The 22,972-nt window shown below is 47.9% G+C and overlaps 1 protein-coding gene across 1 annotated transcript; it reads left to right on the plus strand.

The window, feature by feature from the left end:
* The first annotated feature begins 386 nt into the window (after nucleotides 1-386).
* Nucleotides 387-13,278, plus strand: REST (RE1 silencing transcription factor). Its single transcript, XM_050895892.1, has 4 exons — nucleotides 387-406; nucleotides 1,759-2,669; nucleotides 8,279-8,362; nucleotides 11,523-13,278. Exons 2-4 carry the CDS (start codon nucleotides 1,769-1,771, stop codon nucleotides 13,223-13,225), a joined length of 2,688 nt encoding a protein of 895 aa, XP_050751849.1. The 5' UTR covers nucleotides 387-406; nucleotides 1,759-1,768; the 3' UTR covers nucleotides 13,226-13,278.
* Nucleotides 13,279-22,972: the final 9,694 nt, after the last annotated feature.

Here is a 22,972-nt window from a genome sequence, read left to right on the forward strand (position 1 = left end):
GGGCCCCCTTCCCCCGTGTGACCCCTCGGTCCCCCGCACCCCTACCGCCCCCGGTGCCCCTACCGCTGCCGCAGCCCCGTTTCCCCCCACCACCCCCCTGCTCTCGGGTGACCCCACCGGCCCCGGCCCCTCCCGCAGCCCGCATCGCCCCCCCCCCCCGCGCTAGGCCCCGCGCCTCCCCCCCCCCCCGCAAGGCCGCGGGCGGGGGCGGGGCGGGGCGCGCGGCGCCGGTGGGGGCGGGCGGGGCGGGGCGGCGCCGCCGCTGCGCGCTGTGTGCTGGAATGCGCGGCGCCTCCCGCCGCGCCGCCGCCGCCAGCAGCGCCTCCCCGCCTCGCGCGCGCCCGGCCCCGCGCGCACCGCCCCGCGCCCCGCAGCAGCCGCGCGGCCGGGCGGCCCCGCGCCGCCGGTGAGTGCGGCGGGACCCGGCGGGGCCCGGGCCCGGGGGAGCGGGGGGGGGGGAGCCGGGCCGGGCCGGGCCGGGCCGGGCGAGAGGCGCTGTCCAGGGCTGATCTGCGGCCGGCGGGCGGGCGGGGGCGGCCGGGCCCGGCGGGGCGGGCCGGGCCGCGGGGGGATCAGCACCACGGCTAAGGAGCCGCGGCCGCCGCCTGCGCCGCGCCGGCCGCGGGGGCGCTCGCCGGGCCTGGCCGCCGCCGGAAGGCGATGCCGCCGCCGCCGCCGGCGGCCGGGCCGGGCCGGGCGCAGCCCCAGGCCGCGGGCCCGGGCGGAGGCCCGGGGCGCCGCTCGCCCTCCCGCCGCCGGGCACCGGGTGGGTGCGGCCGCCGTGACCTTGCCGGTACCGAGCCGCTTCCCCCACCCCGCGCCCCCGCACCGGGGCCGCTGCCCTGCCCTGCCCTGCCCTGCCCTGCCCTGCCCTGCCCGCCGCGGGGGGGAGGAGGAAGCCGAGCCCTTGCCTCGCCTCCCGTCCCCGCGGGCCGGCGGCAGGGGGAGCGGCGGGGCGGCCGTGCCCGGCCAGGCCCCCCCGGCGGCGGCGACGGGCGGGCCGGGGGCGACGGCGGGCAGCGCGGGGAGGGCCGCTTTGTGTGGGCAGGCAGAAAATGGCCGCATGCCTGGCAGGGAGGGAGGGCGGCGGCGGCGGGGGCACGGCCCGGCCCGGCTCCCCCGGCCGCCTCCCCCGGCGGATGTGCGCCGGGCCGCGCCGGGCCGCGGGGGGGGGGGCGGCGGCCGGGCCGGGCCGCCCCCTTTTGTTGGCGGCCTTGGGCCCGGCGGGGTCCCTCGGGCAGCCGGCAGCCGGGCGGGGGCCCTCGGCGGGGCCCGGCGGCCTCAGCACCCACCCGCGGGCGCCTGCGCCGCCCCCGGTGTCTGACATGGCGGGCCTCGCGGGAGCTGCTGGGTCCCGGCGGCCCCCGTGGGAGCGGGCAGCGCCGCGACCCGGCCCGGCGCGGGGGCACTCGCCGGCCCGGAGCCCGGCCTGGGCCCTGCGGGACCAGGGACGTGGGACCCCGCTGTCAGTGACCCCCCCGCCCGGCCTCCACACGGTGGGATCCTGCACCACACGTAGGGCGGAACCAGGCAGCCCTTTCGGGAGAGGAACGGGACCCCCACCCGCCCCCTGAGGCCCAGCGTGGCCTGTGGTAGCGGGGAAGCCCTCGCCCCGGGTTCTGCCTCCTGCTGCCCCAGTGCCTCAGCGAAGAGGTTTAATTTTCTGGTGCTACCTGGAGGGCTGCTTGGACGGTACGAAGCAGAGGAGGTTTCTCCGCAACTCGGGTGCTTACAGGTGTTCCTTTGCTCTTCCAACAGAATTACTGCCATGGCAACTCAAGTTCTGGGACAGTCTGGTGGGAACAGCCTCTTTCCTGGCAGTGCTAATATTGGTATGGCATTGTCCAATGACATGTATGACTTACACGACCTTTCTAAAGCTGAGCTGGCAGCTCCTCAGCTTATTATGTTGGCAAATGTGGCCTTGACAGGAGAAGTCAATGGCAACTGCTGTGATTACCTGGTTGGAGAAGAGAGGCAAATGGCAGAACTGACGACGGTGGGGGACAGCAACTTCTCAGACAGCGATGGAGAGGGTATGGAAGACACCCAGGCTGCGGAGAGTGACCGTGAAGCACCTGAAAATGTGGAATTAAGCTCTCTTGAAGTTCCTAGTGTGGAAACCCAAGGTGCAGCTGCTTGCCCCCCTCCTAAGACTCCCAGTGTGGACAAAGATGTCTCATTGGAAGCACCGGGTACTCCAGAAAGCACAGAGGACAAGTGTAAGAGCTTGAAGAGCAAGCCGTTTCGTTGTAAGCCTTGCCAGTACGAGGCAGAGTCTGAAGAGGAGTTTGTGCATCATATCAGGGTTCACAGTGCGAAGAAATTCTTTGTGGAAGAAAATGCAGAAAAGCAAGCCCAGGTGAAGGAGTCTGATTCTTGCACTGCAGAAGAGGTGGATTTCTCTAAGGGCCCAATCCGTTGTGATCGTTGTGGCTATAACACTAACAGATATGATCACTATCTGGCTCACTTGAAGCACCACAACAAAGCAGGGGAAAATGAGAGAGTCTACAAGTGTACCATATGCACTTATACTACCGTCAGTGAATATCACTGGAAGAAACACCTAAGAAATCATTTTCCCAGGAAAGTGTATACCTGCTCACAATGCTCCTATTTTTCAGACAGGAAGAACAACTATATTCAACATATTCGAACTCACACGGGTAAGTCTTTCATCTTTTTTGATGTAAGCATGGTAAGAGTACTGAGGAACTGTGATGAATGAAGCAAGCCGAGAGTCCTCTATTTGCAAAGTTCGTTCCACCCTGATAAAGCTCTGCGCTCTCTCCTCTTGGTGCTACCAGGTTGTAGCCTCATGGAAGTGTGGATTTGGTTTGAGCTCCAGTCTGCAGTCCTAGAGGACTGAGAAAATCTCTCAATGTCAGGGGCCCAAGAGGAGATGAAGAGCATCCTGTTCAGTAATTTTAAGCCAATTTTTTGAAGAGGGCATGACAGAAGTGTGCCTGTGGTGATTGTCAGGGTCTACAGCACGAAAGCCTGATGTACTGTAAAAACAAAACAAGCAGGTTGACAAAAGGTGCCGAAATCACATATGTAGTTTTGAAAATGGTACCTTCAGACTGAGCTGCAACTTGACTAAGCTGTAATTACAGAGAAGAAAGAGCTGATACACACATGCAAAGGAGCCCTCCAGCATCTACAAAGTCAGAATAAGAGCTGAGTAGTGTTCCCAGTGAATGAATTCCTCTTAATGTACAGGGGCCTCTTTTTTTTTTCTAAGGTCTGCATCACTGCAGTAGCCAGAAGTAGACACATACTTCTGTTGGCCTATAGGAAGCCCTCGAGGGAGTCTTTGGCCTGATTTCCTGTCTTCTCCTAACGTCGGTTTGTAATCGTAATCTCAAGGAAAAGCGTGAGGCCCCTTTCTACTCTGGTTTATACCAAGTGGAATCGGAGGACCTTCAGTGTTGCTGCCGTCCTGTGAGCTGGGGCTGCAGGTGATCGAGGAAATACCTTGCTTTGTATCAGAGAGCCTCACCAGCCTCTCGCATGGGGAGTCCTGAAGCATACCCAAACTTGAGGCTCCTTTCTAGGAGGGGACGTCGTAGCCGCCTCACCTCTTCGGGCGGTGAGGTACAGTTGCTTTGCCTCCTGTTCCCTTTTGTGGAAGCGGGAGGGCAGTTCAGACCTTTCTTGCAGCTTCTCAGCAGCTTTTATTTCCACCTTGTCAAGGCTTGCTGAGGAGAGGTCAGACTTGGTAACCATCTTCTAGCATGCTGACCTGACTCGGTTCCCCTTTATTGTAGGCTGTGCCGGCTGAGCAAAACACTGGGGAATTTCTCCTTTGAAGTCATGTTTTGTCACAGCAGTGACATGAATGGTTTGGAGGCTTCAGTTCAGTTGTCTGCAGCTGTCTGGAAGGGGAGGGCTGGGCTCGGGCGGCCTCGGGGCTGGGCTTGAGCTCAAGTGTGCAGAAGTTTGCGTTCGTCAGCGTGCTTTAGTATCTGCTTTGACGGGGTTGGGAGGGTCTGCTGGGATTTTTGCTACGTTAAGACATATTCTTCTCTTAACAATAGCCACATGCTGTTGTTTAGAGGATACCATCAGTTTAAAAATCTGTCCTGTCTAAATATTTTTTTCCTAAACAAGTAAACAAAGATTATTGTGAGAGGTGTTGGGAAAATGGTGTGGTTTATCCTCCAGTTTGTTTTCTTTGTGTGTATTGTGGGAGATAACAGGAAATAGACCAGGTAAAAATGACAAAATAATAGGAGAAAAACTAAATAAATAATCCAGGGAACTCATGGCCAAATGTGAGCCTATGCTGTAGGGCCTGTCTGTTTTACATTCGTCTCGACTTTAAATTCATGCCTGCTTGTGTTTGTACATGACATTAGGTCCCCCCTCTGATCTCTGAAAGCTCTTGTTGAGTTTTACAGGAACTAACCATGAAAGCATGTTTGCTGAGGAAGCGCTCTGTTACCACTGCATTTGACCAATTTACCAGTGAACTGTATTAAAATAAAGAAAAAAAAATCCGGCATGTTAAACTGTGTAGGATATTGTCCAGTTCCTCTTTTCTCCTTTAAAAATAGTGGTACAATCAAGGTTTCTGGTTCTTTGGTTTACCATGTCTTTTCATTATTTTAATTAAGCTGAAATGAGTGATTATGATTATGATTTCAGCATTTTTTAGTCCACCCTAGTAGTTGTTTTTTTGCTAGGTCTTAACTAAAAAGTTAAGATCTTTCAGCCAGTTCTCACTTGATAAAAATCTTTCAAGTGTGTTAGTAGACTGATTTAGGAATATGCCTTGTTTCCAGTAACATTGATTTTGTGGGGGAGAGTGTTAAAACTAAAGGAAGAGTATAGGAAGAATGAATAAGCTACTGGCAGGTATATTTATACACCAGGCTAAAAGTTTCTGCTGGTATTAATGTGTAATCAATAGCCTTAAAAAACCACAAACAAAACCACAACGCACAACCCCCCCCCCAACAAACAAACAACCTCCCCCAAAAAAACAGAAAAAACACCCACAGATATTTTATAGTCAAAAGTATTTGCAGATTGTTAACATAACAGTACTGAATTTAATAAAAAATGTCTGAATTATACTAAAATATCTTTGGATTATAGTTTTCATTTAAAACTTAAGAAAAATATTTGTTGGAAAAAAAATGAGAGGGATACATACATGCTTCATTTTCTTCCTATTTTATGGGTTCAGAATGTTAAGAAGAAAGTTGGAATTGTTCGTATCTTTGGTTTCCTGATTGCTAATAGATTAAATAATTTTGGATAGACACTTTTCTTTCTCTCCTATTTTTTGTACTTCACCTGACTTTTTCTGTGTGGGAAAATGCCTCCTTGCAGATAATTGGATTCTGCTGTGTTTGAGCCATCCAGTTTTCTGAAGCACTGACTCTGTACAGAATGTGCAGTTTCACAGGAGCAGATGCTCTGCTGCTGCTGGAGAAAGGCAGTCTCAGTGTTCTCCCCGTATCCTGGGACTGGTTGATTCAGCTCACTAAAATGGCAGTAAAATACTCCTTTCCTCTTCCCCAAGCTGGTTTTCTGCTGGTTAGTGAACTGAATCGACTTACTAAGGACACATACAAATGCCAGAGCACATGGCCAGGAGCAGGGAAGCGGGCTGCATGCTAGTACCTTGCATGGTGGGAGAAATACGTATCCTCTGCATGTTTGGGGACCACGGGAAGGCAGGCAGAGGTTATCTGCTTGCCTGTTGCTTGCATCCATGTTGGAAAGCAGGTGTCCGTGAACCCGCCCAGTACTGGAAGATACCTTGCAGCTTGTGACAGTGCTTGTGTGGCAGGCTGCTGACAAATGTGGGGGACCTTGGGCAGAGAGGTGGTTTAAGGACCCTGCAGATGGTCATAAGCTTGTCAGCTGGGAAAGCTACATCTGGAAGAGCCTGTCTGCTGCCCAGGAGGGGGTGGCTGGAGATGTTCAGGGCCATCCATCCCTTCCTCTGCTGATGGGGCAGAAAGGACCCTTTGTGTCAGGGACAGATCTACCTGGACTCGTTTGTGTTCATTAGACATCTTAGACCAAGTTTTGACTTTATTTACCTCAACTATCCACACTGCTGATTCTGGAACTGTACTACATGCAAGACAGTGCAGCATTGTTCTCAATTTTTTCCATTTTACTTGTTAGAAGCAATTTCTAGAAAACTTAATTGAAAATCATCTGCAGGGCTACATAAATAAGACATCTACTTCAGGCAGTTGCAGTGTTCAGTGCGTAGCTTTGGGCTGTCATTTTTTTTATTTTGGTTGTCATAGGGGATCTTTCTCGCTTGCCACGGTGCTGGAAGTTTGATGGAAGCAGTTTCGTTTCAAGCAGACAAAACTTTTAATGGCATTACAAGAAGAGCTTTATAAAGAGATGATCTTAAACTTGTTCACTGATGTCAGTCTGCCTGTTCATTTGCATAGAGTTAAGTGCCTGCTTAAGCTTTTGCTAGGCTGGGGCTTATTCTTTAAGTGTCTTGTGGAGAGGTTTTTTTGGTGGCTTGTTTGCATATAATGAGCTTGTAAAATTACAATAAAAATCCTTTGGGGAATAGCATTTTATAAAACAGCCCTTACAATGTAGTCATGCATTTAATTCTCAAGTGGCAATAACACATTTTAAATTAGTTGCATTCATCATACTTTAAATCTAGTACGTTTTGTTGCTGTATCCTATATAAAATACCTGAAAGAAAGCCCTCTCCGCATTCCTAACGTTGTAGGTAACTTTAAAGATATGAAATTTCAGGTAATGGGAAGAAGAGATGACTGAATATTCCAGGACCTTTTGGCCACATATTTTCAGATTGTAAGGAGTTGTTTAAAACCAAACCCATTTCTTTGTAACAAAAGGACTACCCCTTGCTTGTACATGACTTAATCTTACTGTGTGTATTGCACCAATCTCCTACCTTGTTTTAACTGGCAGGGGAGGGGAGTTATGGTTGTTAGGGTGAATTTACCCTTAAACTGCTGATCTAATCAAGAACGGTAGTCTAAATGTTTGATGGGACGAAGAAATATGGGATTAGTCTGCATTACAAAGACGACTGCTACTGCTATTTTGGCAAAGGCCAGCAGTGGAGCCTCACATCACATACTGGCAGATGAAGGTCTTTGCTGCTGCAGATAGAGCTATGCCTCTGAAAGTGAACAAATAGCCTGTATGCAGGGCTTTTGCTGACGTCCAGGTCTCAGTGATTTGGAGAACACGTTGGTTGTATGCTTCAACTGATGTAGCAAAATGCTGTAGTGTAATTCTGACTAGAATAAATATTACAACCGAGTAACTGATTTTTTCCTTCCCAGCTTCACTCCCCTCTTCTGTTGGGGGTATTCACCCGAGACTAAAAAGTGTTTTTACAACTTGTAGTGGAGACAAGGCCACCTAGATCTCTCGGCTGTGCTAGCAGTTTGGGGCAAACACCCCTGGTACTTATCTGGACCTGCCTAACAGATGTTAATTCTAAAAATGTCTGCCTTTATTTGGGGCTTGTCTTCACTTGAAAAGGATTTTCAAGTATTGTTGTACTGATAGTTACACAAGCTAACTGTCCCTTGTGGAGACCTAATTTATGACAGGTTAGTTTCCATTAGTTCTCCAGAAACAATAACTCTGCAGGCAGAGGGATTTGAGTCTTCAAAATAAATGTTGCTGCTACACTTGAGCTTTTGCTAGCAGCATAGTTTCACTGAGCACAGGGCATCATGCTTTTCCATGCTCCAAAGCTAATTTCACTCTGCCAATAAAACTTTGGAAGTTGAGACCCAGTCTCTGTCTGCGCTTGTGTTCTGGCAAATCCATGCTGAATGGATGGTTGCTCCCCATCTTAATCCAAATTAAACATGGAGGTTTCAGGTAAGGTGTTATGTGAAGCAAGAACATATCTGGTTTCTTACAGGGTCTGTATCTTTTGTGCATCTTCTGACTGCTGGGAGAAAATACTGTAGGAAAGTCAGCTCTGGTGGCTTAGGGCTTCCTAAAGGTGGCTGTCCTCATCACCCTTTGCCTGAGGTTACTGCCTGACCCCAGATGGACATGAGGATGTGCCTCTCTCACGTTCTGCCCCTTCACTAACCTCGTTCATAAGGCATGACACATTGCACGGGTCCAGCTCGGGCATATGCTTCTCACTGTGTCCCTTTTGCTGAGAGATAATATGCCCTCAAATACAACTTGGGGATCTGTGACAGCCTCACATGTATGGCTTGGTAACCAAGTTTGGGAATCAGCTGTGTTTCAGTAACTAATTTGCTGTTTGTTTTTGCAGGAGAGCGACCTTATCAATGTGCTATGTGTCCTTATTCCAGCTCTCAGAAGACCCATTTAACCAGGCATATGCGCACCCACTCAGGTTGGTAAGGGGCGGCAGCAGCATGACTCAGGAAAAGGGGATGGTTCACAGAATCACAGCATGGTTGAAGTTGGAAGGGACCTCTGGAGGTCATTGGGTTCAGCCCCCCTGCTCAAGCAGGGCCACTTAGAGCAGGCTGCCCAGTTCTGTGTGAGATGTCATCTCATCCAGTACAGCCTGAGTTTTAGCTCCTAACAGGGAAGGTTGTCTTTACCTGCTAAGGAAATGCTAAGTATCATTAATAAAAGTGATAACAGGGGAATATATCTTTTTCTTTCCCTTTTACTTTCCAAGGTGTATTCTGGGGTTCATAGGGCTGCTCTAGTAGTCCTAGTAATCTAGTAGCAAATGCAACATTGTGATGATACAGGAGCAGATTCTTGTCTTCTGTCTGCTGCCATAACTCAGTTCAAATCAATGAAGCTGGGAAAATTTTGAGCAGCTGAGAGTCTCCTCTGTGATGTCTGCGGTTTCATCTCATCCAGGGGTTCTGAAGGAACCCTTAGCTTTTGTTTAGTGTTACAGAAAGATGTAAAATAGTGTCTGCTTATGGCAAGGAGACACAGAGGAGAAAAAAGCAAACTCAGAGGGTGTTCACAAGTGACTCGGTCTTGTGGCACTAAAAACCAAATTAGCAATTTTTGCTAGCCTTTGTTTCCCATTACTGGTCATAAGCTGTGGTGTTACAAACATCTGCTCTTGCTGTCTTGTGAATCGCTTTTTGAATGAATTAATAGCATTTTTGTGAGTTGCAACAGCATAGGCATGCTAGACACAAGCACAGTTGTCCTTTGTGACCCTCATAGGGGAGTTCAGGTAGATCTCAGCCTGTGCTTTTGGTTTGCTAATATCTGAATTGACCAGACCTAGGTGAATTCCTAATCCTAGCAAACAGTAGTGAAAGTCTCCTGAACAGTAATTGTTTCAATTTCAATAGATGAGGCTTTTAATTGAAACCAGAAGGCAGGCAATTTTAACTGTAGTAGAGGGGAGGTTTGGACCCATTAAAAACAGCCAGCTTTAAAATGACGTGCCAGTATTTTGGTTTGAGAATTTTGTGAATGAAGTATTCTGCTTCCAGAAACAAAAATCATTTTTGGCTGAACCTCTGGGCTAAACGCGAATTTACCAATGATTTGGTCAATACTGAGCCTGGAAACCGTTTCATGAACATCTTACTCTCCCCTTCTCTGTGCAAGGAAGTCTCAAATCTGAAGGAGATGAGTCTGTGCGAGGAAGTCTCAAATCCAAAGGAGATGAGAAGTGGGATCTGCCCTTGGCCCTTGACTCAAAGGTCTGGGAGGGAGGGCGTGAGCTGTGCTGACAGAAGTGGGAGTGCACATAGGACTCTTGCTATCAGGGGTGTTTTGTTAATAGCTCTCATAACTTCTGTTGCATGTCGTGCCACATTGCCCAGGCAGCTGAACCTTTTCTGTGGCAATTTCTGGACTCCTGCAGTTCACAGGCTGGCCTTTTAAGGCAAACTGGTGCTGGAGCTTTCTTCAAATGTCAGACAGTGAACGACAGTGGTTTAGAGCTTACTTCACAGCTGTGTTCTTAGCCATCTTGGTACATGTCCTTTCCACTTGTGCAACAAAACCCCTGGATTTAGTAGAGGTGATGGACACAAACTCTTCACATGCAACCTTTGAGTTAGCCTGTTGCAGCTACCTCTGAGCACTCCGTGCAGTTACAACAGCTTGTTCATGTGTATGTAAGAGAGAGGCTGTTCTTGTCCTCACTCTGTGTAACATGGAACTGCTCCTTGAAGTGTAGGCGATAAAGGTCCATACTTGTGAGAAGGATGAGCGGTGAAGGACATCAAGCTTAAACTTGTGGAAAATGTCACCAGGAAGTGGGGAGGAAAAAGGAAGGAAGGAAGGAAGGAAAGAATAGGCTGAAGATGATAGGGAATCAAAGTAACCCTTCTTTAAATAATAAAGAGATGCTGCAGGCAGACGTGAAATGATCTAGACTCTTAAGTGTCCCCATCCTTCCTGCCAGGGAGGCAGCACAGCCTTTTATAGAGTTTGTGAGGGCGCTGCAGATCAGCCATGTGGCTAACTGACAAACAGACACCACAGTCACAGTGACTTCATCTTCGCTGCAGGCTGGCTCTGGTCTCCGGAGTCGTGCTGCAGAGGAGCAGCATGAGTATGGGCAGTGTTGGGGCAGTGGGTTGCAGGGGTGGGAGAAGCACTGTTGTGCTGTGAGCAGGAGGGGCTGGAGTGGATTTTCAACGTACTTAGAAGTTGCATGCATTAGTTCTGCAGGTCAGTTTTGAGATGCTGGTTCAGAGCTCAGGAGCATCCCAAATTCCTCAGCTGAATTTGCACATGCACAGATGTTCTCAAAGTATTTCTGGACTTCAGTTGCTGCGCTAGAAGTGTTTTTCCTATTTGCTTTGATGTGTAAATGGAAAGCCACTTCTGCTGCAGTGGCATGCACTAAGCAGAACATTTCAGGAACACTTCTGCAAAAGTCATTGCGCAACTGTAAATGCAGGTTTCAGTAGTAACATGATGGCTTTGGACTGCATCTGGTTGGCTTGCCGAGAGTAGCCTGCAGCCAGTACGTCATGTGTTTCAGACACCATAATAGTGAACTGAATTATCAGAGGTAAAGATCATCTGAGCAGTGTGCCCCTTTCACGTGCTTTGGTTTTTGCTAGCTTCTTTTCCCTCATTTCTTTTTCAATGCAAACATGAAGTATGCTAAATCTGTGTAAAGTTGGACTTTATTGAAACGTTTGTGTGAAACTGCTATTCATCAAATGTTACATTTCCATTTTTCTACAATGCATTCAATGGACCAGTTGGGTATGGATTCCATTTGCTAATATTACTGTAGAGAGATCTCTGCCGGTATGTATGCATAGCCAGAACCTGTGACGTTGTTACTGCTTGTTTGGTTTTGGATCCCCTTCCTCCCAACCCTCACCCCTTCTCTCTTTTTTTGTATTTTGTTCTTGGTGTCTTGTGAATGTGTTTGTGACTTGTGGATTTCTTATGTTGACCTCACTTAATTTTAAAGGCGCATGGATAATTTTTTTTTTCTTTTTGAGTTTCATATTTCTGTATCTGTATTAGCGGGAACTGATTGCCCCTCCACCCCCATGCTTAATAATCACCATCATTCCCTTCCGCCCTTCCTTCCTTAGGTGAGAAGCCATTCAAATGTGATCAGTGCAGCTATGTGGCCTCAAACCAGCATGAAGTAACTCGTCATGCAAGGCAGGTTCACAATGGGCCGAAGCCTCTGACTTGCCCACACTGTGACTACAAAACAGCTGACCGCAGCAATTTCAAAAAGCACGTTGAGCTCCACGTCAATCCGCGCCAGTTTCTCTGTCCTGTTTGTGATTACGCAGCATCTAAAAAATGTAACCTGCAGTATCACATCAAATCCAGGCATCCCGATTGTTCTGACATCACCATGGATGTTTCAAAGGTGAAGCTACGGACTAAAAAGAGCGAAGCTGACTTTTCTGAGAGCATTAATGACAAAGCAGAGAAGGAACAAACGAAAGGGGATTCACCTGCAAAAAAACCTGAGAAAATTGTGAAAGTGGAGAAAAAAGATAATTTGGCAAAGGAAAAGAAGCCGACGAGCAATGTTTCTGCAGGCCAGGTCACAACCAGAAGTCGGAAATCAGCCTCAGAAAACAAAGAGGTGGATATTAAAACTGAGAAAAATACTGACAAAACATGTAAAACAAAGAAGATCAAAAGAAAGGCAGAGGCTGAAGTAATTTCCTCAAAGCAAGAGCCTGCAAATGATACCTCAGCAGTAACAAAAAAGAAAAAGAAAGTGGAAGCTAAACCCAGAGACTGCCAGGAAGCTCAAAAAAGTGATGATGTACCAGAGGAGGAGCCTAAAAAGCAAAATTCTTGCCTCAAGAAAAACAGAAAAAAGAAAGCTCTGAAAAATAAGCACAGTAAGAAAAGCAGTAAGCTCGATCAGGAGAAGATCGAGGAAGAGGAGATGCCAGATGAGTGTCATATCACAGAAGAAGATGGATGCATGAAGTCTGACACTGAGGCCAGCGACCAGAAGGAGCAAGATCCCACTGACACAGCAGTATTAAACAACGATGGTGGTCACGCTCTCAAGGGGGAGAGCACTGATGCCGAAGGAAGCTGCATGCAAGACCCAGGGCAGCTTTGTCTGCCAGCTCAGGATGCAAACACAGAAGCGGAGGTAGAGGACCAAGAAATGCCTGCTGCAGCAGGAGAGAGTGAACACACTGTTGGTGAAAAAGAGGAGGAGAGAAGGGTGGACAGAAGGCAAGACGCTTGCTCTGAGGAATCTTCCGATGCAGTGTCTTCTGAAAAAAGCTTGGATGTGCCCATGGATGTGGTACCAGATCTGGCGCCTGAGAATGAGCCAGAGGAAACCTTTGTGGCAGAAACTGTGAGTAACTCAGACCTGATGGACCTGACCAAGACGTGCCTGCCAGCGACAGAGCCAACAGGAGATGCCGTGCCGGCACCTGCACCCCCGGAAGGGTGTACGCAAAGCCCTAAAGTAGCTCTGGCTGTATCATCTCCGGGTAACACAGCAGTGAATGAATCTCAGGAAATGGATGAGGATGAGGGCATCCACAGCCATGAAGGCAGCGACATAAGTGACAACATATCAGAAGGAAGCGATGACTCGGGGTTAAATGGTGCTCGCTCAGTACAAGAGGAAACAAGTCCAAAGACATCACAAGGAGCTGCAGACACCACAGTGGCCAGGGAGAACTATGTGTGCATTTTTTGTGACCGCTCATTTAAAAAGGAAGGTGAATACAGCAAGCACCTCAATCGCCACTTAGTCAATGTGTATTATCTTGAGAAGGCAACAAAAGGGCAGGAGTAGAAATCGCTGTGGTTTGGGGGAACCTTCTTTTGTAAGATCTTATACAGCTTATGTACAGATATTGTAGATTTTTTTTTTTTTTTTTTTAAGCACGGTTTGCTTTAGTGTCTGCATTGGTTTGTTTTTTGGTTTAGGTTTTTTTTTAAGTTGAAAATATTTTTGACAACTTTTTGTGTAATGGTGAACTCATTAACTATTGGATTTCTTCATTGGAGAAGGCAGGTAGGGTGTACGAGGTTGTCTCCTGTAAAGTCAGTGTAAGCTTCTAGTCTATTAGCTCATGCAATTCTTTTATCAAGTGAGTTTTAGGAACAAGACTGTAGCTAACAATACACAAGTTGGATATTTTTAGAGCCATTGGCATTAGTTGCTTTTTGTTCTAGCAGCCAACTCCTTCTCTCGCCCCTCTTCCCTTCCCCCCCTTTTTTTTAGTTCTTCTCGATGTGTCTTGATGTTCAAAGTGTTAAACTACTTGATGGTTTTTCTACCAGGAAGATAGCTTCTCTTACATAAAGAGCACTTTGTAAAAGAAATCAAAGTTGGCTAGTGATGAACATAACTGTTTAAGATAATTATAATTGTGAACGTACATTTCAGATCCCCTAAGTGTGAATGGTGAGCCAAAATTTGGGAGTAGTCCTTCCAACTTTTGATTGGAGAACCTCTGTCTTGATTAATATCTTAATGACTATGATATGTAATTGGCTTTGTTGTGGGGGAGCAAGTTTGTTGTTTTTAATTTCTGCTTTTTTTTTTTTTAATTGTGCTTTAAGGGCTTAAAATATTGCACATTGGTTTTGATTTTTACCTATGCAGTTTAATCCTTTAGGAATAGCGCTTGTGCAGTACATGTACACTTTATATATGCATGTTTGGTTTTGTTTGTGTAAGTTTTTTTTTTTCTTTGGAAACGTTCAGATTCGTTGCTTACCATGGGACAGTTTTCTGGGACAGTTTTCTGTGATGCTCTTTACTGCAGATTTTTCTTGTTTTCCTGGGGTATTATTAGTTGTGCATGAAGTTGCTGAAATTCTGAACTGCTTGGCTATATATTTTTGACTGGCTTTAAAATTGTATAGTTCTTGAGCAAAAGGATACCAATGCAATTTCAAAACACTATTTTATAGGATTTGTTTTGTCATGGAAATGCCACTTCTGATATTTTGAATACACATACAGAGTAATAAATTCTAATTTATAATTTGGGATCACCAGAAAGAAAAATACTCAGTGGAAATGGTCTGCAGATTTTGCAAGTCCAGATGATAGTTTTTTTTTTTCCTCTCCTTTTCATTTCTGTGGTGGACAACAGTCAAACTTCATAAGCTTAAAAAAAAAAAACAGTAGCAGTGATAGAAGTATGGTTCATCAAAATCTAACATCTGACACACCAAAAAAAACAAATAAAGATAAATCAACTGGTAAGCAACAAACCTGGCATTAAAAACTGTAGGAATTCCTGCTCCTTATTCATTCAAGTTGCATTTAATAAAATCATCCTGCTTCCATCCAGAGAGAAAAACACAAGTGATCAGAGTGTCATCTCAGGTCTACGTGTCATACCAGGAGTTTTTAATTCTGAACAGGTTTAATTTCTGGCACGCACAAACACAAGAGAGATACTTGCTGCTTGTAGCCAACCAGTGGCAAAATGTAAACAAAATCCAAACCAGCAGGGAAAAAGCAAAACCCTCCAGTCCCGTCTGTGCACTCTTCTGACTGTCATTAGCCGCCTTTCCAGTGGGAGCAGTGGGGGGCAGCTTGTCTGGTTGTCAACTCTGAAGAAGCAAGTTTGGAGGCAGGTGCTATTTGGAGAGTGGAGTTGAGGAGCTCGGGCAGTATTTGCCAGAGCACTTTATGGCAAATACTCTCAATGTAAGCTCTGGAATAAACCCTATGCTTCTCTGCATGTCCCCACAGCATCTTCCCCTCCAAACAAACCCACTGCCTTGAATGAGTAGAGAGCAACAATGCTACATTGCTTCTGCTTTTGGGAGAGATTGGTAATAGGAGGCCAAAGATTTGAGAGGGAAGGCATCCCTCGTGGCAGAAATAAATTGTATAATGTATAGTGAGTTTTTGTTTGCTTAGATAGTGTTCAATCCTTACCTTGGCTGCGACAATCATTGTCAACTGAAGATCAAGTTGCAACTATATTTATGTTAAACATTAAGAAAATAAACCTAGTTGAATTGTTTTCCTAAACAACCAGTTGTAATAATCTTAGGTGTATTTTTTTTTCTTCATAATAGTGTTTCCTTTATATATAAATGTTGCCACCATTTGTGAGCGATGTGAGCAGATGCTGGGAATTCCAGTACTGTGTAGAGGTTTTATAGCTCCCTTCATATCCTTGCGAAGAGCCTTTGCCATCTTGTGAGAGACTTCAAGGACTTTAGCTATGTTCAAATAAACTTGTGGACTGGCCTGACAATTTTTCTGGTTTGTTTTTAAATGAAAATAATGGTGTTAACTGACTTTAAATCTCTCTCTATGAGATAAAAACAAAGATGTGGTTCTCTGAGATACTCTGCTGCACATTTCTGTGAAGTGGTCAAGGTTTCAATGCTTGATCTGACAAGAACTCTTTGAAGACGACAGTCAGCTCCTGTTCGGCAGTGTTTCTCACCACAAGATTAGAAACTGAAAATAAATTATTAACATATTAAGAAGAAGAAAAGTTGATTCTTTCTATCTGAGACCCATCAACAACGTCCTGAAATACCTAATGTTGGTGCAGAACTGTGTTGGAATTCTCTGCTTGGTTAAGACCAAGGTTTGGGAGTACGTTATGGTAAAGCAGCAAGGATGTAATGCATTATGTGTACCTAAAATGTTAGACATTGCTAATATTGAGTATTTGAGGGGGGGTGCAGGTCAGGTAACCCACCATATACGGTGGTCTTACATTGCTGTATCTCCCTCTAAATGATGCCTTTTTTTTTTTTGTCTTTTTCAATATTCTTAAATTATTTTGTGTTGGTTTTGCTAGCATTTTTGTGTTTCTTGGCAATAATACCCGTACGAGTGTTCAGCCTCCAATATGTGGTTGGAAGGGTGAGCACACTGATACCCCTACACTGCCAGCCCTCAGTTGAGCAATGTGGTGTTTGGGGCTTTTGCTGTATGAATCTATACACTCAATGTAACTGCCCTGAGAAATGGTCTAGAAGTGGGTAGCTAGGCATTAATAATCCACGGTATTGTAATTGCTATTTCTGGATTTTGATGATCTAGGCTGGAACTTCAGTTGTTTAAAGAAGAAGAATGTTTAACAACTGACAGGCCAGTTAAGATACGGTAACGTCATTGATTTCAACAGATTTAATCTAGCTGAAAGGTATTAAATCAAATTCAAGAGTTTTCTTGAATGTCAGTTGTGTAGATAAGTGGCGTGCATACAATATTAACAGAATCCAAATAGCTAATGGAATTGTTTTATGTGTACATATATTTTCCCCCTCTGAAATTACACTAGCTAACAAACTTTTGTAAGCTGGCATGGAAACATGTTTATGATGTTTAGTTGCACCATGTTTGATGCTTTTACAGTGCAATACTTGTATTCTCTGAATTAAACCAAAGGTAATTTTTTTTTCATGCTCTCTCTACTGTAGTGCATGACAGTCTTTTCTACGTTTGTAATAGATGTAAAACAAGCCAGATCATACATCCTGTTTTTACCTAAAACATGTATAAGAAGTCTTTTGTCCAAAATGTAGTATAAAGTTAAACTAAATTGCATTATATTAACCCTTACAAGTGTATTTTCCTAAGCATAGTTATGATTAAATAAACTTTATTAAGGAACTTGCAGCTTCTATCTCCCACTTATTAATGGCTATGAAAGCCATTTGTAACTAAAGGCAGGAGCATCATTGACAGAGCTCTTCAAGACCTCAAGCCAGCACGGTCTGGGGGAGCCAGTACATAGATGCCATGTGCCTGCACACACAGACTCGACTGCAGACAGGGACAACAGCTCCAGAAATAGGTTTTTTTTCCATTTCAACATACTGTCTTCATTTCCCTGCCCGCTTCAGCGAGAGGTACGCATACGGATGAGGTTCAGACTTAATGCTGGACCTGTTTGTGACTTGGCAGGACAAGCCCGATGGACATGAAAGGCATATTCCCTGCCACGTGAGAAGAAACGAAATGCAACTTGATGGAAGCTGCAGAACTGAAATTTGAGTTTCAGAGGTAATGCACGTGGCGGTTCCCCTGCATTCCAAAAGGGTCTCTGGCGCTGTCTCATTTGGGGAATTAACAGTAGATTTATAAATACTATGATGTCACCCATCATCCCTACGGCTATGATACTGTCTATATAGATACTGAAAATGTCTTGAGAGCCTTGGAGCCTGGTATAGCCTGCAAGGGTGACTTCTCATCTGCCAGCCTGGCCCTTTTAGAAAACCTGAGCTGGATTAGCGCATGATGCTAACCTGCCCTCTAGGGCTTGGTCATTCTTACCTTCTTCTAACACAGCACAACTCCTGTTTGCCAAGGGATCAAGGCAAACGACATCTGATGAACTTGTGGGGATAGTTGTATATGCAGCTGCTGCAGCTTTGAACAATTTGGGACGCTCCTAGAAGCACAAGAAGTGAGCTTTTGTCTTCTCTGATTATAAATGTTTTCTCATAAGCAATGCCCTCCCAGAGTCGTCTTAGTCTGTCAGTGGGAATTTGGGTTTCTGAGCCATGCAGTTAGTAGTCAAGCAGCAAAGAGCAGGGTGCACCGCTACCACAGGACATAGCCTTGGAAGGCTGCAGGGTGGCAGGGGCTGTCATCACCTGGGTAAGGGGCAGCTTTTGGTTCGCTCCCCTTGAAGTCTTGTAGACGGTGTGTATGCAGTTTATGGTAAAGCTGGTGTAAAGACAGGGAACAGGAGTGGTACCCAAGCCTGCCCACGGACTGCAAGGGAGATGCTCTGAGAGCGTGGCATAGGGATGGCAGGGTCTGGGTGCTTGTGTGCCTCTTTGCCTGTGCTGTGCGAGTTAATGATTTCAAACTGGATCGATAGAGGGGGCCCTGCCCTTTGTACCACCAGCTAGTGCTGCCCCCCCACCCCCAGGAGGGTGTTCTGGGGACAAGCTAGCTGAAACGAGAGAACACAAGTGGGTTGGCAACCTGAGAAACCATTTTCCCTTAAACCTGCAGTCAGGTCATCCTTATCTTTGACTAGCCCCTTGCACCTTGGCAGAAAACCTGCTAGTTTTTTCCTGATAGAAAACCAGGATAAAACCTGCTAGGCTGAAAACACACTTAGAAGCTGTTTTATGCTAAGTTGTTTTTTTATAGAACTGGGTAGCCGAGCACAAGTGCATGGCTCCGCGGTACCTTGCAGGCCAGCGTGAGTTCCTGCCCACACACCAAGATGCCCAGAAGGTGAATTAGCTCAAGCAGGGGATGGCTTAGCTTCCTGCCGGCTTGTATGGGGACAGAGCAAGCTCATGTCTTAATTCAGCTGCCTTATTCAGTCTTTGCTGATCCTCTGAAGGAGCCAAAATGCTAGGTGCCCGATTTTGGTTTGGTGGTTGGTTTTTGTTTGTTTGTTTTTAAAGCTTAGCCATGCTGACACAAGTGGCTTTATCTTGTTCATGTACAATATAACCTACACATCGGAAAAGGTAATTCTAGAAGGGCAAGACCTTTCCCTTGGCCAGGTTGTATTTTTAAGCTTGGTAAATTGAGTTCCCTGCATCTCCCTCCTTTGCTGGAAGAACCAGACCTGCAGCAAGGCAATGTCGTAGCAGTGCTCTGACACCCTCGGGCTCAAGCCAGGTGGCTGAGCCTGTCCTTTGCCAACAGGCTGGTCAAAGGAGCCATTCTTGGTCTCCTTTAGCCCTGTATAGGTCAGAGCACTCACACTGCTGTCATCTGCAGCAGAGGCCGTGCTGGAGGTGAGGGGACAGATGAGGTTTGCGGCTGGGTTTGTTGCCATCACAAACAGACGAAGGAGAGTTGCAGCAAAAAGTTGCATGGGAAGATGGTGACCGGTCCGGTGGTGTGGGTGCCAGGGACAGGGACATCGGCAGTGCCTTGGGTGGTTACAAAGTGGCAGGACCACCTCCCGAGTGCTGGCGCAGGTGTGTGCTGCCTTAAGCAGGGACTCAGGAGGTGAAACTGCCAAGGGGCAGTAATTTTTAAGTGGAGATTCCAGGAGCACGCACTTGCAGCATAGCGTGCGCTTGCGCAGTGCACCCAACGCACAGCTGTGGCATTGCAGGCATGCACCCCACGCTCACAGCATAGTGCACGCTCCCCAGCTAACGCACGGGCAGCATAGCACATGTTCGCCTGCCCTCTGATCTGGCCTGGCTGTCTGCACTCTGTTCAGCATCCCTGAGCCCTGCAATCATGGAGGAAAACCAAAAAAGAAGGCTCGGCCCCTTTCCTGTCACTGTGCTGGGGGTCCTGGTTTTAATAAAGGGCTTATATGCTGCTCTAGTCCTTCCAAAAGACACTAAACCCTGGGCCTGCTCAGTGCTGGCCAGAATAACCCTGATGGTTTGAGGGCATTTTTTTTTGTTTTTCTCCTCTTTCTTGATTCGATGCTGCCTGGTGAGGCTGGACTGGGGACCTGAGGCACAGAATAATTCAAAGATATGGCCACAGCCACACCGTGGCACCCAATATGTGGCATGGGACGTTACTACCAACTCATCCTCAACAGCAGCCGGTCAAGAATTCCCCCTGGTGTTTCAGGACGCTGCTAGCTGACCTGCACGGACACAACTCTCCTCTGCCACCAGAGGAACCACCGGAATGGGTCAGTGCACCACCGGCACGGACCCACCATCAAGTTTCTGCTCCAGCACCAGTCATGTTGGGCAACCCTCAGTAGTTTAGCTACAAGATCAGTGAAGACAGTTGCTGGTGAGGGAAGTTTATGGGCAATTGCTAGCTGTGAATCACAGGAAAATCAGCAGGAAGCAGATGCTTGAAACTGGTGGACCATTAGGCTCCCAGCCCAATGCATCTCTCCCCACATTAGAGGGTATTTTCGGAGTGTTAATGGTTGGCAAAATTTCAAACTTTACATGGGACTTGTTCTGCTCTTGCCATTGAAAGCAGCGGCCATTTTCCTAGCCTGGGAGTCCCCTGCTGTGAGCAGCTCTGAAAAGGGAATAGCCACTGGGCAGGGAAAGGAAGCTGCTTTTTTTTTTTTTTTGGGTGAGCTGGCGCCGTATCGGATGCGTGCCAAAGCAAATCAACCCACGGGCTCCCAGCCGCAGCGGCACGTCCCTGCTTGCAAGGTGGCGGGAAGATGCAGCCCTCCCTTGCCTGGCCCAGTTCTGCGCACCACACTGCCCCGCTCCAGCCCAGCTCTGCGCTTTGCCGGGAAGTCGAGGAGCATCCCCGTCCAGGTACACAAACATCCCTGGGTGCTGCAACCCCCCCCACCGGCTGAAAGGCACTGCCAGCCAGCTTTAGCTGTTATACGTTCAAATCTGTCCTTCTGTAGGATTTTACCTGTATTTTAACTACCCCATCCGAAGCTGTGAGCTGTTTTTTTCTGCAGTTCTCCAGCAAACTGAGCGGTTCTGCTGAATACACTCTTCTGGAGCAGCTATAAATGACTGCACCCTGCTAGTACACACTGGGACACCCATGAAGAGCAGACCTTCCCAGGGGACTGGACCTTCCCAGCCCTCTCCTTATGCCTCAGTTTTGCACAGACTCAAACCACCTTTGCTTTTGGCTCCCGTGCTAAGATGAAATTGGCCGTTGTCCACAGGCATGGTAAAAATTTTCTTACCTTTCAGGCTGTCTGGTATAAACCAGACACGAACCCTCCCTTTGAGAAGTGTTTCTGAGCAGGTCTTCAGCTCTGGTGTAATTCAGCCCTGGGAGCTCATAAAAGGCACGTCTATGCTTTCATTGAGGCACTAATTGCTTCCACATTACAACCTCCTGCATGCCAAGGTTTAGCATCTGTCAGGAGCACCCATTTTAGTTCCCAGCTGGGGCTGTTGCTAGCTGGCTGCTGCTCTCATGGCACAGCACAGCTTTTGCAAAAGCCCTTCAACACCTGCCTGACGCCAAGCCCCTGTGCGGCCCCAGCTCACTGCTTCCACGTCTGGGTTGGACACAAAAGGACGCTGGGCATGGGAGGCCTGCATGCCCCCTCCCTACACATCCCCACGTTGGCAGCAAGCCTTTTCTCCTGAGTACGCCTCCGGCACCCCCTAAGCTCATGTGCAGCCCAGCTGCCCTTGTAGAAAGGCTTTTTTTCTTCCCAAAACCAAGGGACCTGCTACACCATACACTTGCCTTGGCCGCAATTTTTCACGTCCAGCCCCTGGGCTGAGGACCACGGCTGTAACAGAGGCAGGTCTTCCAGTTACTCTTTCCGCATGTGGAGCTGTTTTTGCCTTCATGTTGTGTCTTTCCCAGACCTACAGCAGCAGAGGAATGTTATAGGGGGTGCCTGGTTTGGATTTGTCAGGCTAGTTTGAACAGACGGCAGCCAGACCCTTTTCCTGCCTCCCAGTTTAGCTGAGAGCGCCGTGCCTTTTTCCATGCCTGCTTTCCTAGGACTGCTCCGCATAACCCCAACAAATGAGGAGGTGCAAGCTTCTCCTTTTCACTGTTTTCTCCCACTCCCTCCCCACCTCCCCATTAAATCAGGTGTGTTACCAGCACAAGGCAGGTTCTCCTCAAGGCACAAAACATCGTGTATCTGTGTGACAGCGTAAGTGAAAACCGATGCCTGTGGTTAGCTCTGGCTGGAAATGTCATTTTAAGTAGCAAGATGGAGCTAGTGCCAGATTTCTGCAGGCTGGCCCTGTTGAGCCGTCTAAACGTAGCTGCAGTGCAGGCCAGTGAAGAGGCATCTTTAAGCATCATCCAAACTACAGCAACTTCTCCAGCCCAGGCTGCACACCCACAAAGGAGCAGACACAGACAGTGGTGGGAGGGGGAGCCCAAATAATGCCCTGCCGGGCTACTCCCGGGCCACTCCCGGGCCCATCATCAAGGCCATCAGCCCATCAAAGGCCCATCTGCGCAAGCCTAGAGCTGCACAGGGGCACAATGGCAGAGAGGAACCCAACTGAAGCACTCCTGAGGAACGAACAGCCTGTCTGGCCCCCTTTCAGGCCTGTGTTTGCAGAGCCATCAGCCCCTCTGTCCAGGAGCGAAATCCATCACCATAAGTCTCTGTCTTGGGGGGATCTCATCAATGTTTATGAACACCTGAAGGGAGGGTGCAAAGAGGACATAGCCAGGCTCTTTTCAGTGGTGCCCAGTGACAGGACCAGAGGCAGTGGGCACAACCTGAAACACAGGAGGTGCTGTCTGAACATCAGGAAACACTTTTTTACTGTGAGGGTGACGGAGCACTGGCCCAGGTGGCCCAGGGAGGTTGTGGAGTCTCCATCCCTGGGGACAATAAAAAGCCATCTAGACACAGTACTGGGCAGCCTGTTCTAGGTGGCCTTGCTTGAGCAGGGGAGGGTTGGACCAGAGGACCTCCAGAGGTCACTTCAACCTCAACCGTGCTGTGAGTCTGTGTATCATGGAGCTCTCCAGGTCACCTTCTGGGCTAAGGAGGATTGCTGTCTAGGGGTGTGGGACACATCAGGGGATGTAGGGGAAGAACATTTTGAGATTGCACAGGACTTGTTGAGGGGAGGAATCAAAGGTGGGAAAACGGAGGGATTTAGGTGATTTGGGGAACATGTGCAGGAAATAGAGGGGTAAGGGGATAAAAAGGGCTAGTTGTGTGTGAACAGT

Source organism: Gymnogyps californianus, chromosome 4 (assembly GCF_018139145.2).
Source record: "Gymnogyps californianus isolate 813 chromosome 4, ASM1813914v2, whole genome shotgun sequence".
NCBI classification, from domain to species: Eukaryota; Metazoa; Chordata; class Aves; order Accipitriformes; family Cathartidae; genus Gymnogyps; species Gymnogyps californianus.